Below are 17,764 nucleotides of genomic sequence, written 5' to 3'. Positions count from 1 at the left end.
CAGCAAAAGCAGGAAGATTCTGTTAGAAATGCATTTTTTTTTGGAGCGTACGGGGTGAAACGTACTCTACGTAGATTCGGTTTGGTGGTGGAATGCAGTCTATGTAGATTAAGTTTGGGGGTGGAGTGCATTCTATGTAGTTTCAGTTTGGGGGTGGAATTCAGTCAATGTAGATTTCTTTTGGGGGTGGAATGCAGTCTACGTAGTTACCATTTGGGGGTGGAATGCAATCTATGTAGATTCAGTTCTGAGGTGAGTGTGAGTGTGAGTGTGATTTAACGATGAAAAGGCAGAGCAAACTTGCCAAACAGGGAAGAGTGCAGGGGTTTTTAGAGCGACACGGATACGGTGAAACTTACAGACATTTTTCAGAGTCTGGGAGGACGACCCCCAGCTGCATTCTGCGTCGAGCCACATCCAAAGGATAGCTGCAAGAGAGACAAATCACTGACACACTCATAGCTGCAGGAGAGACAGATTACTGACACACTCATAGCTGCAAGAGAGACAGATCACTGACACACTCATAGCTGCAAGAGAGACAAATCACTGACACACTCATAGCTGCAGGAGAGAAAGATCACTGACACACTCATAGCTGCAGGAGAGACAGATCACTGACACACTCATAGCTGCAGGAGAGAAAGATCACTGACACACTCATAGCTGCAGGAGAGACAGATCACTGACACACACATAGCTGCAGGAGAGACAGATTACTGACACACTCATACCTGCAAGAGAGACAAATTACTGACACACTCATACCTGCAAGAGAGACAAATTACTGACACACTCATAGCTGCAGGAGAGACAGATCACTGACACACTCATAGCTGTAGGAGACAGATCACTGACACACTCATAGCTGCAGGAGAGACAAATTACTGACACACTCATGGCTGCAAGAGAGACAGATCACTGACACACTCATAGCTGCAGGAGACAGATCACTGACACACTCATAGCTGCAGGAGAGACAGATTACTGACACACTCATGGCTGCAAGAGAGACAGATCACTGACACACTCATAGCTGCAGGAGAGACAGATTACTGACACACTCATAGCTGCAGGAGAGACAGATTACTGACACACTCATAGCTGCAGGAGAGACAGATTACTGACACACTCATAGCTGCAGGAGAGACAGATTACTGACAGTCACACAGTCCCTCAATACAGACGCTTCTGAGACACATTCCAAGAACTGTAGTTGCACACACTGGGGAAGGCTTAAGACATGCACAGTTTGTTGGATTTAACCGAAATCACTCCATAGTCTAACACAAACTGCTCCACACTCTGTCATTGTCATCACTTTAATCAGTCAGCCCAGTGTCCGCCAACAGCGGGTAACCGCCCCATACGTTTCTACCAATTTCATTCAGGGATTGTTTCCTTGCCACTGTTGGCCTTGGTTTGCTCATGGGTAGGGGCACCAGTATATCTAGGGCACATGGGCCAAAATTATTCCAACTTGCTTTACAATCAAAAACCCTGTGGGGTCACGGCAGGAATTGGACTGTAGCAATGACCTTACTACTTATAGCATTAGTGATCAATTGTGACCCACATAAAAGTAATCAGTTGGCCCAATACACTGGGTAGAAGAACGAATGTGACACGGAGGAAATGTCAAACATAAAAGAAGTCTTTGAGCAGCTGCTCTTTCAATAAAACCATTGGCACACAAACAAAGTGCTGCATTGACACTGACGCAGAAAGAAACGCCTCTTCCTTTTTACAAATTTTAACAAAGCACCACCAAAGAACAAGAGGAGGCTGTAGAACAACTTTTATCATATTTAATTACAAACTTTAAATCTTTCATTTCAGATTTTTTCCGTTTGAGCCATTTATTTATTTTTTTAAACCTACAACGCTGCAAACCATTTCATTGTTACAATTACTCTTATTTAATAATGTTTTGTGCAAGTGATTATTTTTATATGTAGACCTACTTCCCATTGCTTAGAAAGGACAAAAACATTGCTGCTCAAGTCAGCACTATGAAAATGTCTGCTGTGTGTTCTATGCACTGAAAGTAACAAGTGACAGTGTGGGAGCATTGCTGTCTATCATCATTTGTATTTAACCCTAAGGGGTGAGATCACAAATATGTGATGAGAATGTCCTTAACTGAACACTTTAATGCTGATGTAACAATCACTGTTGGTAACTGAAAGCAAAGGGGTTCTAGAACACTGATTTAGAATTTTGAATAATAATAATAACAACATTCCATAAATCTACTCTTTGAAGGGTTCATTAACGGTAATTCAGGTAGAGTACTAGAGAGTGATAATTGACTAACAAGAAGACTCTCTCAACCTATTGCAGAGGAATTACAGGTGAGAAAACTGCCCAAGATAAACTGGCGTCCCTACTTACAGTATGGGGGCTTCAGGGCCTGTTCCATAAAGGACTGTGAGGTGCTTTGAAATCGGGGCCTTAATGTAAAGCGCTATACAAATAGAACTTGAACTGAATCGAATGTACACGAGTTCCAGGCCAGATAAACAGCTGCCCTTGTCGATGCGTTCAGGCCCACTTACGATATGGTCTGTGCAATGGCTCCGGCTGTCCCTCCGCACAGCAGGTTAACGTGGGTCTTCAGCACCAGGACGTCCGGGTTGTCTGAAGAGGGGCGTCCCATCAGCTCCGGAGCGTGGGCCAGGCCCAAAGTCTTCAGGGTGCCAAAGGTGAAAAAAGAAAAGCCTTCAGGAAAGATGGACAGAAAAGGACATGAAAAAAAATTGTCAAGATTTAAAAAAGGACCCTATGTTTGAGGGTAGAATCCGTTAGACTGGAGACATGCCTTGCATTTCTTTGGCATGGCACACTGGGACTTCATTTGGACACGCCCAATTCAGGGATACAGTATATAGAGAGCAACAAAATCTAATCACCGACTGGGCTATCCACCTAGGTGGCTTGATTTGAACTTCATACTTGCCTAAAATGAATTTAAAAAAGGACAGTTTTTAGTTATACAAGAATAAGCAGTCAGTGTCAAGCTTTGCTAGCTGTGGTGATTTCTCACCCCTCCCCCAATCAGTTTTGCTAATGTAAGCTAGCTTAAACTAGCAAACCATTTTAGCGAGCTATACCAGCACTGCAGAAAATACCATCTCATTACTTGCCCTTTCCTCTTTTCCTTTTTCATAGTTTTGCATAGTCGTGTGGTCCTAGATTCTATGGGTTACAAAGACACAGGGACGTATTTTACAAAGAGATGAGCATGTAAAAAAAAGGCGTGTGACAGGAAGTGTAAAATACCAAATATTGAAAAAGTAGTCAGAAACTGATTATTATTAACTGATTATTTCTCTTTTTGAGAAGGAGCTGAGCAGAGATAACATATCTTGAGGTGTCAGCATGGGAAGACCGACATAAAAACTGAGACAGAAATGACAAGTAAGTCTGGCCTGACTGTTTGCTGAACACAGAACGGTAACTTAGGCTGAACTACACAGTCCTGAAACAATGTATTGTTTTTAGTAAAACAGAGTTAATTGGGAAATTTAAATCAGGAATAAGCAGAGAAGTTGGCCTGTAGTTTCAGGAATCATTCAGGAGTGCATTCTACTACTGCACAGCGTTTATTTCTCACCTGCGTATGGCGCCATGCCAATGATGGTGGGTGTTAGCCCTCTGTAAAACCCAGAGACGCCTCCTTCCTGTAAAAAGGAAAAAAAAAACATTAACCAGTACTGTGTAATTCTGAGGATTTTTCCCCAATATCCCACAAAAAGTAAACATGAATGAAAGATGTTCATGTCTCAGATGGACATACCTTCTGGTAGATGGTCAGGAAGGCGTTGGCGATGCCTGTGTATCTGTGTTCCCCTTTCACTTGAAATGCCAGCCGGGCACGGATGACATCCAAGGGGTAAGTGCAAATTACTGCTGTCATTCCTACAGGTAAAAACAACAGGTGCGTGGAGTTAAATCTAAAGTTCAATACTTAGTAAGCAAAATGCAAATTGGCTACATTAGATATTACAATTGAACCCATTTAAATGCGGACAACCCCCAGTTACTCCTACCATATTAAATAAAATAACAATGACTTTACCAGCCAGAGATCCAGCCATAAGCCGATGTATGTGTCCAGAGATTCCAAGCCGTTTGCTTAGCAACTGTTAAAAAAGCGATTCAGAGCATTTCAAAATGCACGCATGTACAAAATCCATCTTGCATTGATATATTTATGTACTTACACAGTGTATGCACGCATGTATATATAAGTGTGTGTGTGCAAAAGCAGAAGTAGCTTGGATAAATGGCTAAATCCCAACTCTAGTGCTACTACTAGAATCATCCTGATGCACATGTTCATTATGTTGTTTTTGTACTAGTTGCTTAAAATTATACAGCATACATCAGACCAACCACATATCAGTTAAAAATGCTTTAAAAAAGAACATTACATACACATTCCATTTGTTGACTCCAAGACTTAACTTTGAAATAAATACATAAATAATAAATATCACTGTCATAAAAAAAATAAAATTAACTAGCAGACAGCCAAATATTTGCACAATGCCCTGCTCACGCCCCGATGAAGGATACAACGCACAACAATGCACTTTACAATTGTGATGTCATACACATTGTGACCCCAATTATATTGCTTGGTTTGTTGCTTTTTTTATTTTTTATTTTTTACTACAGGGAATTGTCTTCCTGGTGGGTACAACTGCGTCCCGTGATTGGCCAGTCCAGTGTGTCACATGCAACACCACCAGCTGCCGTGAAGGTCTTTCATTCTATTTTTACCACGGAAACAACCTCAGAACATTCTGTATCAGCACGAAGGAGGCAATAAATCTCCCACAGGGCAAATTTCACTCAAAATGTAAAAAAATGCACCTTCTTGTAATTGTCAAAGGCCATAAACTGAATGGCTCCATATGGGAATATCCTGACCATCATGGCTCCGTTCCCCTTGTACAAGCCGAGGTAGCCCTCTTTCTTTGGTATGGCGCGGATAGTGGCGACGACCCCTACAATTCAAACAGAGCTAAAACTGCATCCACAGGCCCATTGTCAGCCACGCCAAAACAAAATCTATGGTCAGCAGAGGTTCTTACGTTTTAAGAATACGCTTAAGACAATAATTGTTTCTTCAAGAGCACTGCAATAAGTCATGCTTTTTTGTTTAACCAGCCTGATGTCTGCAATCATTCAAGGACCTTCTAATGGGAAGACCTGGGTTGAGATCACAACAAGCTGCCAATATGCTCACTGAACTTGAATGGCGATTGTTAATGAATTACCAATTTAAAATATGAATTACAAAAATCAAGCTGGCACCTTAGCAAGTTTGTAATACACCAACTGACTATACATACAGGCCTATATGCTTTTGAACATGCATGCTTAGTGCATTTGGGCGTTAGCCTCAGTGCTTGCAAAGAAAATTTAACATGGGTGATTGTCGCAGTCATCAATCTTTCACAGAAGCAGGGAGAGAAAAAAACCGCACTGGCTCTTAAGACCCACTGACCAAGGTGTTTGTAGTGGGGATTCTGCGCCTGCAGTAATATCTTCACTCTGTCCAGAGGAGCAATGGTGGATTTGGCACAGCATCCTGCAACGCCTTGACAAGAAAGCACACGCATTAATGCCAGCCTGAAATTTTTCACTGGATTTGTTTTCAGTGCTATTGTGTAAACATACGTTTATGCAGGTCTGTTTAATTTTGCAAGATTAAGTAAACTGTAATACCCAGCATTTTTCAATATCCAGCATATTTCAATATGCAGCATAGTACACCATTCATGTCACCACAAACCAACACCCTAGTTGCAAATATTTTAATCGCATGTTCGCTATACGTGTCATCCGTTTCTTTGTCTAAAGCCATAAAATATATAGGAAGATTTACTTTTTAACGCCTCGCATGTTAAAAAATAAATCACTGAACAGGACTGAAATAAAGCTTTACTGAACCATGTACTTATGCCTCAAATTTTAACACGTCTTAACCATTCTCAGTAATAAAGTCTATTAAAATCTATTTGACAAACCCTTCAAATTGTATACCCGCGAAACATGCAATAGAAATCATATTACCGCCAGCTAGAAACGAGCGAGCCCAGTAGTAGTCCCTAGGTGCTGGTTTTGGTATCTGAGCACCAGTTGCAGAAACAGGCGCCTCGGTAGCCATCTTGCATATGTTCAGGGGCCAACTTCATCTACATCTAGGGTGCATCTTTATAAAAAAAAAAAAAAAAAAAAAAAAAAAAAAACAGATATAAAAATGTTAAAAACATCTATAATATCTGAAACAATGTCAATTTCATCAAACGTGTGAACGCTAATGAGTGACTGATAAAGGGCTTATAGTACTGTTATGTTATATATATATTACTGTTACTATATTTATACTATAAATATAAATACTATTACTATATTTTTATACTATAAATATAGTAATAGTCACCGTCAGGTGAGAGGTTTATACTACACAATGCTACCTATCTAAATAGCAGCTACTTCAGAGTACACATCTGGGTAGCCTGCAGTTAAAAGTCACAGAAAATATAATGCATGAATATGCAAGTTCTATTATGTGGTGGTGTGCGCTTAATACACAAAAAATAAATAATAAAGAAATGTGATTACAAATATCCTGCCACAAATATTTCTATATCGTTTATCAATACGTAACAAAAATGTAATTCCTTTGTGCGGTTTAAAATTTGCATAAATAATTTGCACATCAATGGTAACCATACACACCAAGAATGCTTTCTATCAAACGCAAAACTGTTTTCAAATAAATAAACCATTCTTCCTCATACAAAGACTTGAAATGAAGGGAGGTGTATACAAACCCGGAAAAGATATTACGGACAGCTACCTAGCTACTATTGTATTAGTGAACTGTCTCACAAAAAATTAGATTGCTATCAGTCTAGAATGCAACCACATTCACCAAGCAAGAAACATACATTGCAAAACTAGCCGGTTAACGTTGCACAATTACGTCAAAGGACTTTCGAGTTGATGTCGAGTCAAAATTTATTCTAGTAATCTGGCTAACGTCGTTGACAATATAACTCGGAACATAGGTCACGAATTCACTTAGTAGACGCGTTAGTAAACTTGCCAATAACTTGCAACGGATTAACAAAAGAAATCAATACAGACACATATCACTGATAATAAATAACTTGACAGTAAGCTGTGCTACCTTCATGGGTTGCTATTCTTCAGAGGTTAACACAATGCAGGGGACTAGCTCGTGCAAGCTATGTGTTAGCTATGTCCGTGTAGCTATAGAGAACCAGAATGTTAGTTGGCTACCAACGGGGAAGCAAGGTCAACTGTCAACTTCGTGTTGCAACAGGGTAGCTATATTGTAGCGAGCTATATTGTATTGTCAACAGACAAAACCGTTACACTGTAATTTAACGTACTAGCTTGTTCAAGAAAGTCTTACACGTGTTCAAGTTTCAGTTTACAACCTTTTTGCTCGAGTCCCCGATGATTCCATCTTACAGTAACAATACAGAAGCTGGCTAGGTAGCTAGCTAAATTAGCCAGCTATTATCTTCGCAAATTTATGAATACACGTGTTTTATAAGGAATACCAATCATCTTTCGATGTCCTTCATTCACTGACTTCGGTCGCAGATTGATTACATCAGTGGTGTTTCCGGAAAATCAAGTAGGCTGCCGAGCATGTTCAAGACCACCCAGACGACACATTAGCATTTAAAAACAGAAAAGCGGCTGAAGTCCTCCCGAGCTGGAAAATGTAAATTTACTCATTATGTAGGTAATTGCTGCAAAGCATTCGTACGGGATAAAATAATCCCTGCTTTTTAACCCCAGTCACCGACCGTGTTCCGGATGTGAAATGGGATTATGATAGACAGCAGGGGTGGAATTCGTCCTGCTTTATCAGGAATTCCTGCTGTTTGGACACACCATTCCCACTGATTTATTATGGCGATTCCTACTTAGCAAGCAGTCTTATCAAACGGGGCTGCGCATGCAATTAATCTAATTTACAAGATTTTTTTCTTCTGAAATTATGTAACCTGGTTTCTGTTGTTGGGGTGGTTAAGTGTATGGACTTACAAAAAAAGTCTGCATGATGGCATCCATGCTCCCGAAATAAGCGCCAAAATTCAAGTGATGAAAATTGCCATTAGAGAGATGTCCATTAACTATTATTAGCAGTGTCTACATATCCCTGAGTTTAACAGAAAAACAGTAGGTAATTCAGAAGCCAGCTGTGATTTGACCACATCTTTAAACAGCATCATAACACCTGAAGTGATAATAGCAAATTTGAAACACAAAAGTCTGAGACAAATTCTCAATAATTATTAGAAAGCCTTTTGCACTAAACCACTGTTTCACCAAGAGTACATTATCATCAAAGAATTAACTTATATTTGTATGTAAAATGTCCACTGTTTCATATTGCGAGGAAAGTAATTGTAGTTACAGATCAAAGCCATATTACTAAAAAAAAGTTCAATATTTAGTCCCCTATGAGTCATTGAATTAAATTCTGATGTCAAAAATGCTTCCCTTTGTCACAGAAGATGTTTGCAGCCTCCCCTTGAGAGGAATTGCTTCTGTCCCACTGTATTAAATATGTTCAATAGAGCATCAGACTCTACACTGCAGCCAGGCATTACATTCTGCAACCTGTGTGTGCCTGGACCAATCCCCTACATGCCTACCCTTCTTGACCATGTCTCTGTCTGTCCTGGGCCCTGTTCTGTTCTGTACACTCTCAAAGCTGCTGTCAAACAAGTATGAAATCTGCAGGAGCGATAAAAGTAAGGAGAGATATTGGTATATATTTAAAGCACACAGGTGTTAGCATTAGTACCAAAGTCTGTTGTGATCCTGATTCAATACTGGGTTGCTGCACCAAAAATTGCCAAGTATTAACCACCATGTGATCACAGGATATTACTACAGGGAGCTGTTGACAGTTGTGCATTTAATCTTTATCGTATGATAGTTCTGTGAATTACTGGAAGAAATAAGAAAATGTCACAAAACACCTCCTCTGAGAAAACTTAAGCACATTTTCAAAGAAACAAGACTGTTGTCATGGTCAGGAGTTGAACCCAGGACTGTTTATTAACAGCCAACAACCTTTCATCTCCAGACCATCTGTGAAGCAGTCAGGATTAGTACATCTTGAAAATGCTTTCCCAAATTTGTAATTTGCAGGAGAGCTTAAGGCAAATACAGATGTTGTAACTGAATTCAGTAAAAGTAGGCTGATGTTCCTGATGCCTCAAAGTTTGGCATTGACCCAAATTCCCACTAGGGTTTCTGCAACCATATGCTTTATATATGTAACCACTAATGTCAAGATGAGTTACTTCTGGGGGCTGCTGGGCAAAAAAGACGGACGCGATGTTCTCAAAATACTGAAAAACAGCTTTAAAAAAAAAAAATCTAATTTTCAAGAGATGAAAAGGAGGAGAGGTATTTGAATTCATTAAAAGCATATAGATGAGTTTTAGTCCCTTAGACAGGTGTGCTTCTTAATTTTATTTCAGATCACAATTTTTTTTCCGGTGCTAGTTTTGTACATAGCTAGTTTCTGTTTGTTTGTGACAATAACCTTGGACCTAAACACTGTACAACTGAGGACAGTATTCAGTTAATTTAATGTATACTTCTTTAAGGCAGTTCCATTACTTACAGGAAGGACATGTAACCACATGTGGGATACCTTTTGGAACCTTATCTGTGAAGACAGGAAGAGCAATATTACTCTCTCAAAATGTTGTCAAAAAAGAAATCGACAGAGGAGGAAACACTAAGGAGAAATAGCAGGATCCCGGAAAAGCACACTAATGTTAGTGAAACTCCAATGTCTACCATGACCTGGATTTGGACCAGGGTTGCTGTAGCCACGATACAGAGTATCCACCACTATACAATCACAGCGTGTTACTTGAAGGAGCCGTTGACAGTAAAGCTTTTCATCCTCCTTATTATATTTCCATGGATTACTGGTAGAAATGAGAACATATTACAACCAAATGACAAACATTTCCTCTGAAGAAACAGAAGCACATATTAACTAATTACTACAATTTCCATAGCAGGAGTTCAGCCCCAGTACCATTTATAAAAACCAGGAACTCTGACCCCTAGGCAATATGAATGTATGGGAAGCTTTTGGAACCTTCCCCCTGAAAACAGGAAGAGCAATACTCTGCAGGGGAGGACAGTAAGGAATAGTATCTAGATTCCTTAAAAGCACACAAGTGCTAGTGATGCTCCAAAGTCTCCAAGACAGAATCATTGCTTGTCACAGTACTCATGCACTCAAGTATTAATCACTATGCAATCACATAATGTCACTTCAGAGAATGGTTCACAGTCGTGACCTTCATTCATGTTATACTTTATGATATTTCCTTTAGTTATTGGTAAAGACTTGGAAACTTTGATAAAACATCCTGTTACATACCAGAATATATATGGCTAAATGCCTGTAATGTAATGTAATGTAATATATGAATCCCAGGCGGTTTTGGTTAGGTAAATCCAAGTATATCATTGAGTACAAATTTGCTTTATAGCATACAACAAGATACCACAGAATCACTTGTTTTATAAAGGAAAAGACAAAATGCTTATCAAAGCACTGCTGTTATTTATTCCCATTAAATAGCTTAAATAAACAAAATGTACAAAAATATTTTAGTTATAAATTACAATACATTCAGTTTGTGCATTACATTTGAGTTTCTTTAACAGACAAGTCCTTACACAACATCCTCTCTTCAACATTCTCTTGACCAACTGTCAGACACGGCTTCAGTTCACTTCAGACACTAGTCTACACACGTTACGTGTGTGTAACATTCTTTTGCAATGTTCGTTTTACTCGGCTTGCATGTGTTAGCCAAAACATTTAGGTGTATACCAGGACAGGAGAACCCATACCTTTTGCAGTAGTCAGACTGGTCTTGCCTTATGACGCAAAGACATTTTATCTTGAAGTAAACTTTCCAAAAACTGTAACTCGCTTTCCAAGAATACATGCCAATTTATTTTCGGAGAACCATTACTTTTTGCAGTAGGCAGACCGGTCTTGCCTTATGACGCAAAGACATTTTATCTCACGGTAAAAATAGTACCTGTCTTTCCGAGAATACATAAAAATCCATTTTCCATTTTCCTTTCTGTCGCTTGTCATTCTGAATGTCATAAATATTCTCAATAAATAAATGTACTTGAATATGCTTCCAAAGCACTAGCCTATGGCTCATTAACTCAGTTTTACATTGACCTGCAATGTTTTTCCACACAATCAGAAATATTAACAGATAAAACATTTTCACTCAGATATACACTCGGCTTCACAGGGACGGACAGTTTGTGTCCTCTTCATAAGTGTTCAGAATGTCCTTTGCTCCATTTTGCCACTTAAGAACACACTCCAATGGGGACTTTCCCTCCTGAAACCAAGAAGAAAAAAAACATGTGTTTTCTTGGTTATTCACATTCATCTTGAACTGGGGTCATATTTATAAAACCTCTCAAAGCAGGAGTGGTGATCTAGGATCAGTTTTGCCTAGTCCATAGCCTCACCATATCTATTATGAGCTAAAAAGCTAAACTGATCTCTTACTCCAAAATGCTTTATGAATGTGGGCCCTGCATTTTATAACAGCCATCCTAAAAAAAATTTAATAAAAGCACCAGCACAATTACTGCATGTGATAATATGGTAAGTTAATGCAATGATGCCATTCGCACATCAAATGAATAACTTGATGAACACGAGATGAATAAGATGTGGCAAACGCATTGCTCATTAATTAAGTGACACATTATGAAGTGTTGGTCCAAGCCACTCATGAATTACACTTTGATGTGCACACAGCTAGTTCTAAACGTGACATGCTTTCAGAGGATAAAGGCAATCCGAGCATTTCAGAGCATTCGAGAGTGCATTCTGCGACCGAGCAACCTTCTTCCATCATGGCGATGAACTGCTCATGAACAGACTAACATTTAAAGAGCAAATTAAAAGCATTACTGCTGCAAGAAACTGAAGCCTGTGCATATGTGCACATTTATACTACACGTGCAATTTATCAGTAATACTATGTATACGTGCCCCACCAGCAACTTTGATGAATATCACATTTTTCATGTGTGCGCATTCTCCATGTTTTATTAACTAGGCCCCTGATTTCAGGAGCACATTGTGACAACCTGAAATTTCAAGGACGTAAGGCCATAGGAATCTGGTAAGTGCTGCTGGGGAATTTGAATTTGTTCCTGTAGCACTTTCATGTTACACTTGTACCTCCATCCAGCACTTATATTGCACTTGTATTGTTATCTTGATGTTGTAGCTTGTTGTCATGCCTCCTAGTCTTGACTCGACATAACTTTCTGACCTAGCCTATTCTCACAGTGTGAACTGGACTCAATGTGTTCATGGCTATTATTAACTGTTACATCATGAGTATTGTACCTTATCTGACCTGTGTTTTGCAGGTGTTCCAATGACCTTTGGTACTTGCACTTATTGTTCATCGCTTTGGTTAAAAGTGTCTGCCAAACAAATGTAATGTAATGGAATACATTTGCCTCTAGGTGGTGCTGTGGTCCTTGAAAATTCATTCAGTTCATTGCTGGGATTGTGCATCATAGAACATGGTTTTCGACTAAGGGTTTTGATTCACCCAAGCAAAACAGAAAGAACAAATAGATACAGATGAAATCTCAGAGCAGAAAGCATCGTAGTGGGGGACTGAGCCGCCCAGCTGTGTAGGTAGAGTTGTATATGACTTCACAGCCAGCTCTATGGACAGCATCACAAGCCTCATACAGCTTTTGGGCACCGTTGACTGTACTTACGCAGTTCTTGATGGTCAGATTGGCACCGTATAACAACAGCAGTTTAAGGAATTTGAATCGGTTTATTCTCACAGCGTCGTGCAGAGGTGTGTCTCCGTCCTGTTTGGGCGAAAACAAACACAAAACTGAAAATGCCTGGTTGTTTGTAAATCTGAACCGTTTTCGCCTGTGTTGTGTATTTTCATTGGTTGAAAGACCGAAAGCCTGTATCTGTCAGCATAAATATCCAGAGGTGAAATTTTAGTATGGTCTGTTCACTGTCAAAGTTACATTTTATTCTTATAGAATGATACAGCTAAACACTTCGTTCCACCATGATAACATTAAATGCCATAATTCTGATTGTGTAACCTGATTTTTTTAAAAAAGATTTCACTTAGTTATCCCAGTGAATACGAATATTCACGAATATTACATTGGTTTCGCCATCCTGCTGCTTGAAAGATACACAACCCAGATTGGAAGAACCTTGGTGTTAACAGAACCATAACTGAGTAAACCGTCAAAAGCTTTCCCTAAAATCAAACACTGGGGTGCAGTTCCCCCATTGGTTTAGCCGCACACACTATTCAAAGCAATGGCCCTTTGGGCCTCAATGCAACATTTTCACAAATGGAGTCTGGGTATAATTCTTACCATGTCTTTGGCGTTGATATCGGCCCCGCACTGAATCAGATGCTCAGCACACTCGTAGTGGCCAGTTCGAACTGCCACATGTAGTGGAGTACTCAGCAGCTAAGATACAACCATCAAGAGCCATCAATAAAAAATGTTTTAATAAATCAGCACCATAGTTCACACCTTCTCAACCTTCAGTGCAGCTGTAATTGTAAAAATAAAATAAAAATTCTGTATTTCAGTCCCGAGTTCCAGATTTGATAATGTGACGTTGTGGTCGGCCATCTAGAAGTACCACTGCCCTCTAGTGTCCAGAAAGCAGTAGTGCAAGCAATCTGTACCTTGTCTCTGGCCCTGAAATTTGCCCCGTGGTTCAACAGCAGCTCCAGTACTGGCTGACTACCTCCCCGACAGGCCCAGTGAACAGCGCTGGACTCCAGCTGTGGCGGGAAAATCAGCACAGCGCGAACTTCATTAATGTACGCCAGCCACGTGCCAACAAAATTTTAAATTCATCACATTTATTTGGATAATTGCACATAGGTTTTCTTAGCAAATTAAAATCCTTTTTTAAAACATACCTTATCTCTGTTCTCAATCAAAGCCCCAGCCTCTAGCAGTCTTTTCACAATCTCCACATGGCCCCTTGAGCTAGCTTGGTGCAACGCAGTCCGTTTAAACTGAAAGGAGAGGTGTTCTAGTGAGTCTTTGAGCTCTTTGCCTGTAGTAGGCATTAAAATTTCCATTCTGCCATGTAATGCAAGCAGGGTTGACTCACATGGTCACAGATGTTGGGATCTCCGCCGTCAGCTAGGTACTTTTCAATCACAGGCAATTTATTCTCAATAGCGGCTTTCAGGAACATATCCCCATCCACCACAACAGGCTGAAGAACAGAGAATATATGATTTTAAAGCAATGCATTTCCTGTTTTTTGACATCAGTAAACGATTTGGTAAATGGTTTATCCAAAGCGCTTTACAACTGATACCTCTCATTCACCCATTCACACACACACTCACACACCAACGGTGAAAGGCTGCCATGCAAGGTAGGCTACCACTCAGCTCGTTGGGAGCAATTAGGGGTTCGGTGTCTTGCTCAGGGACACTTCGACAAGCCCAGGGCGGGGGATCGAACCGCTCTTACCTCCTGAGCTATGTCGCCCCCGATTTGTTACCTACAGGTCAACCTCCCTTTTCTCGTCATAGTTCCCAGGGACAATTCAATTTAAAAAACACAGGTTTCACATCCCAGCTTCTAGAGTTAGCTATCAGGTTGAGAAGGTGTTCGGTATTGAAGACCATCCCTTACCACAGCCTCGGGTTTCGGTTCCGCCTTCTTAACTGGCACCCTCTTCGCCCTCCTCCTCTTCTTCAGCTTCAGAATATTGTGAAGGTCTTCCACCGTTTCCAGCTTCAGCCGACCCGCTCTGTCAGTCTGCAGCAACAAAATGAAGCAGCGCATCAGTCTTACCGCGGTCGAGATGAGAACCGAAAAAGGCCTGTTCTGTGCTTCATATTTGTGCATTAAGCTTAAATTAAATGAGTGACCAGACTAGACTAGAGAGATTTTTGCGTTACTTTTAATGATATCGGGTAGAGGTCCTCTGGCGGGCTGTTGTTTGTGGTGGCGGCTGAAGGGAGGTCGCTGTGAGACGGTCGGCCATCTTGTTTCTCCTGAGTGACGGCCGTCTCGTACTCTCCCTCGGCGAAGCCTTCCTGCAGTAGCCCTCCGCGGTTTTTGCTCTCGCATTTCTTGCCTACGACCTTTTAACAGAAAGGGAAAACTTGCGGTTGCCGTCGGCTCTTTACCCCACAAAAGTCGCTGCATCCCTGGCGACCCCCTGTACCATTTTGCCCGCGCCTGATGCCAGCATGGGTGGGCACGAGACTCTTACTTGAGTGCTTACTCACACCATAGACATCACTAAAAGCATATCAGTATTACTGACGCTTTAAGCACTCTGTCCAAGGGAAGATATTTCTAGTAGCTTCCAATGATGGAAACTTTGTACCAGTAAAAGTTGGGTATAATATAAAACTGCATGTGATATAATGAATTGAAATGAGATGCGTCAAGGTATGTGTCATGTGTATTGCTGCCTTCCAATGAGCACCGTAATTTATTCAAAATTTTCACATCAACATTCAAGGACCTGAAATCACCACTGCAGATAAAAGGAAGCATTGAGGACAAGGTTATATTGGCATTGTACACAAGAGCATTTATAAAGCTTTACTATTAATAGGTAATTATTAAATTAATTATTGATGTATAAATGTGTTTAATGTGTGTTCTGAGGACACTGAAAGTTTGCAGAAGCTGAAAAGATATTTTAAAGAATGAGAGAAATGTTAAAATACAGTGCAACAGACTGTACTAAGGTTGGTTTACCTTAGAGGTGGATTAAAAGGTTTCAATCAGAAATATATTAAGCTGACATGTCTGCACAGTTTAAGCATAAGCCAGCAAAAAATCTCCTCCAGTCCAGTCAAGCTCCTCAAGTTAAAGCAGTTTGGCTTTGTAATTAAATTAATAAACCCCACTGGGACTAAAAGTTTTCATTTAAGGACAGCAAACAAAATAATCAATGTCCATTGATTACATGGCACAATACATAAATGTATAAATATAAACTACTTTGGTGGTGGGTGAGGTGAGTTCCCCTTCACTGTAAAGCACATTGAGCATTTCGAAAAGTGCTATATAAATGTAATAATAATACTTTCTTTTGATACACAGCAAGAAAAAAAAAAAATACTGAATGGATCAATGATCCATCCCAAACATCCTTGTACCACTTACCAGATCTTCGACCAGCAGTCCCATGTTTGCCTGTGATGTGAATTAGTCCCAGCTGCTAAGCTCCCGGCGTGCCCCTGTGGTGTGCTTGTGCTCTGTGTTGCCGCTGCGGCACATCCTTTATATAAACGTGGAGCCACTGAGGAATGAGATCATTTCCAACTACTGGGGGGGGGGGGGGGGGGGTGCGGTCTACCGCCTCGTCACGCTGGCCGTCCTGCCACATACTGAAGCATGATCTGATGTCACCAGACCTCAACTTCCCAAAAAAAAAAAAAAAAACTTCAGCGACTTCACAGCTTCAAAGCTACCCTCTTCTGGCAGCACGGATCAAGGTGAAAGCTGGTGACCAGTCGCGCCACGCCGCGCGCGGTGACTGAACGGCAGAGAAATGCCAGGACTCTGCCCTGCCCTCACGCGCACTGGGAAAAGACGGCATGCCATGATGACACTGGCGCAGAGGGTAAAACTGATGAAAAAAATCAATAAAAATATGACCCGAAGCTTAGTGCATTAGTGTTGCTATTTATGGGGTACTAACTGTGACTTCTGCGACCGTCCTATTAATAGTAGCCAGTGTCTGCTCTTATGAAATTAGTTTAAAAAAGCTATCGACACTCATCAGTTAAAAAAAAAAAAAAAAAAAAAATGTAAGTAAGACTTTATTACTGAGAATGGTTAAGACGTGTTAAAATTTGAGGCATAAGTACATGGTTCAGTAAAGCTTTATTTCAGTCCTGTTCAGTGATTTATTTTTTAACATGCGAGGCGTTAAAAAGTAAATCTTCCTATATATTTTATGGCTTTTGACAAAGAAACGGATGACACGTATAGCGAACATGCAATTAAAATATTTGCAACTAGGGTGTTGGTTTGTGGTGACATGAATGGTGTACTATGCTGCATATTGAAATATGCTGGATATTGCAAAATGCTGGGTATTACAGTTTACTTAATCTTGCAAAATTAAACAGACCTGCATAAACGTATGTTTACACAATAGCACTGAAAACAAATCCAGTGAAAAATTTCAGGCTGGCATTAATGCGTGTGCTTTCTTGTCAAGGCGTTGCAGGATGCTGTGCCAAATCCACCATTGCTCCTCTGGACAGAGTGAAGATATTACTGCAGGCGCAGAATCCCCACTACAAACACCTTGGTCAGTGGGTCTTAAGAGCCAGTGCGGTTTTTTTCTCTCCCTGCTTCTGTGAAAGATTGATGACTGCGACAATCACCCATGTTAAATTTTCTTTGCAAGCACTGAGGCTAACGCCCAAATGCACTAAGCATGCATGTTCAAAAGCATATAGGCCTGTATGTATAGTCAGTTGGTGTATTACAAACTTGCTAAGGTGCCAGCTTGATTTTTGTAATTCATTTTTTAAATTGGTAATTCATTAACAATCGCCATTCAAGTTCAGTGAGCATATTGGCAGCTTGTTGTGATCTCAACCCA

At 40.4% G+C, this 17,764-nt stretch overlaps 2 protein-coding genes across 6 annotated transcripts in view; both read right to left on the bottom strand.

The window, feature by feature from the left end:
- LOC135245368 (solute carrier family 25 member 16-like) overlaps window positions 1–7,910 on the bottom strand; it is a 46,632-nt gene extending 38,722 nt beyond the window's left edge. Inside the window, exons 1-9 of one of the 5 annotated variants that reach the window (XM_064318445.1) lie at window positions 7,485–7,864; window positions 6,088–6,226; window positions 5,519–5,611; window positions 4,882–5,015; window positions 4,082–4,145; window positions 3,800–3,921; window positions 3,617–3,683; window positions 2,559–2,721; window positions 360–428 (exon numbers count right to left, since the gene is read on the bottom strand). In XM_064318445.1, the coding sequence (XP_064174515.1) occupies window positions 360–428; window positions 2,559–2,721; window positions 3,617–3,683; window positions 3,800–3,921; window positions 4,082–4,145; window positions 4,882–5,015; window positions 5,519–5,611; window positions 6,088–6,181 (806 nt within the window). In that variant the 5' untranslated portion in view covers window positions 6,182–6,226; window positions 7,485–7,864. Of the gene's footprint in view, window positions 1–359; window positions 429–2,558; window positions 2,722–3,616; window positions 3,684–3,799; window positions 3,922–4,081; window positions 4,146–4,881; window positions 5,016–5,518; window positions 5,612–6,087; window positions 6,227–7,210; window positions 7,294–7,459 lie in introns of all 5 variants that reach the window. The other 4 variants (XM_064318442.1, XM_064318444.1, XM_064318440.1 and 1 more) reach the window with 4 other exon arrangements.
- A 2,733-nt stretch (window positions 7,911–10,643) lies between these two features.
- LOC135245047 (ankyrin repeat domain-containing protein 1-like) lies at window positions 10,644–16,435 on the bottom strand. The gene is made up of 9 exons (XM_064317815.1): window positions 16,312–16,435; window positions 15,087–15,272; window positions 14,818–14,943; window positions 14,282–14,389; window positions 14,085–14,183; window positions 13,845–13,943; window positions 13,522–13,620; window positions 12,886–12,984; window positions 10,644–11,471 (listed from the first exon to the last, which is right to left on the bottom strand). Exons 1-9 carry the CDS (start codon window positions 16,333–16,335, stop codon window positions 11,373–11,375), a joined length of 939 nt encoding a protein of 312 aa, XP_064173885.1. The 5' UTR covers window positions 16,336–16,435; the 3' UTR covers window positions 10,644–11,372.
- Window positions 16,436–17,764: the final 1,329 nt, after the last annotated feature.

This window comes from Anguilla rostrata, chromosome 18 (genome assembly GCF_018555375.3).
Source record: "Anguilla rostrata isolate EN2019 chromosome 18, ASM1855537v3, whole genome shotgun sequence".
Lineage (NCBI taxonomy): Eukaryota > Metazoa > Chordata > Actinopteri > Anguilliformes > Anguillidae > Anguilla > Anguilla rostrata.
This window is presented reverse-complemented; position numbering and strand designations above follow the sequence as displayed.

Bases quoted from the DNA above. Each gene is read 5' to 3' on its own strand.
- LOC135245047 (XM_064317815.1), bottom strand. From the start codon at position 16,335: ATGGGACTGCTGGTCGAAGATCTG. The intron at 14,944-15,086 runs GTAACGCAAAAA...TTGTTGCTGCAG, and splicing joins TCTACCCGATATCATTAAAA to ACTGACAGAGCGGGTCGGCT. The intron at 14,184-14,281 runs GTGAGTCAACCC...CTCTCCTTTCAG, and splicing joins ATCCCAACATCTGTGACCAT to TTTAAACGGACTGCGTTGCA.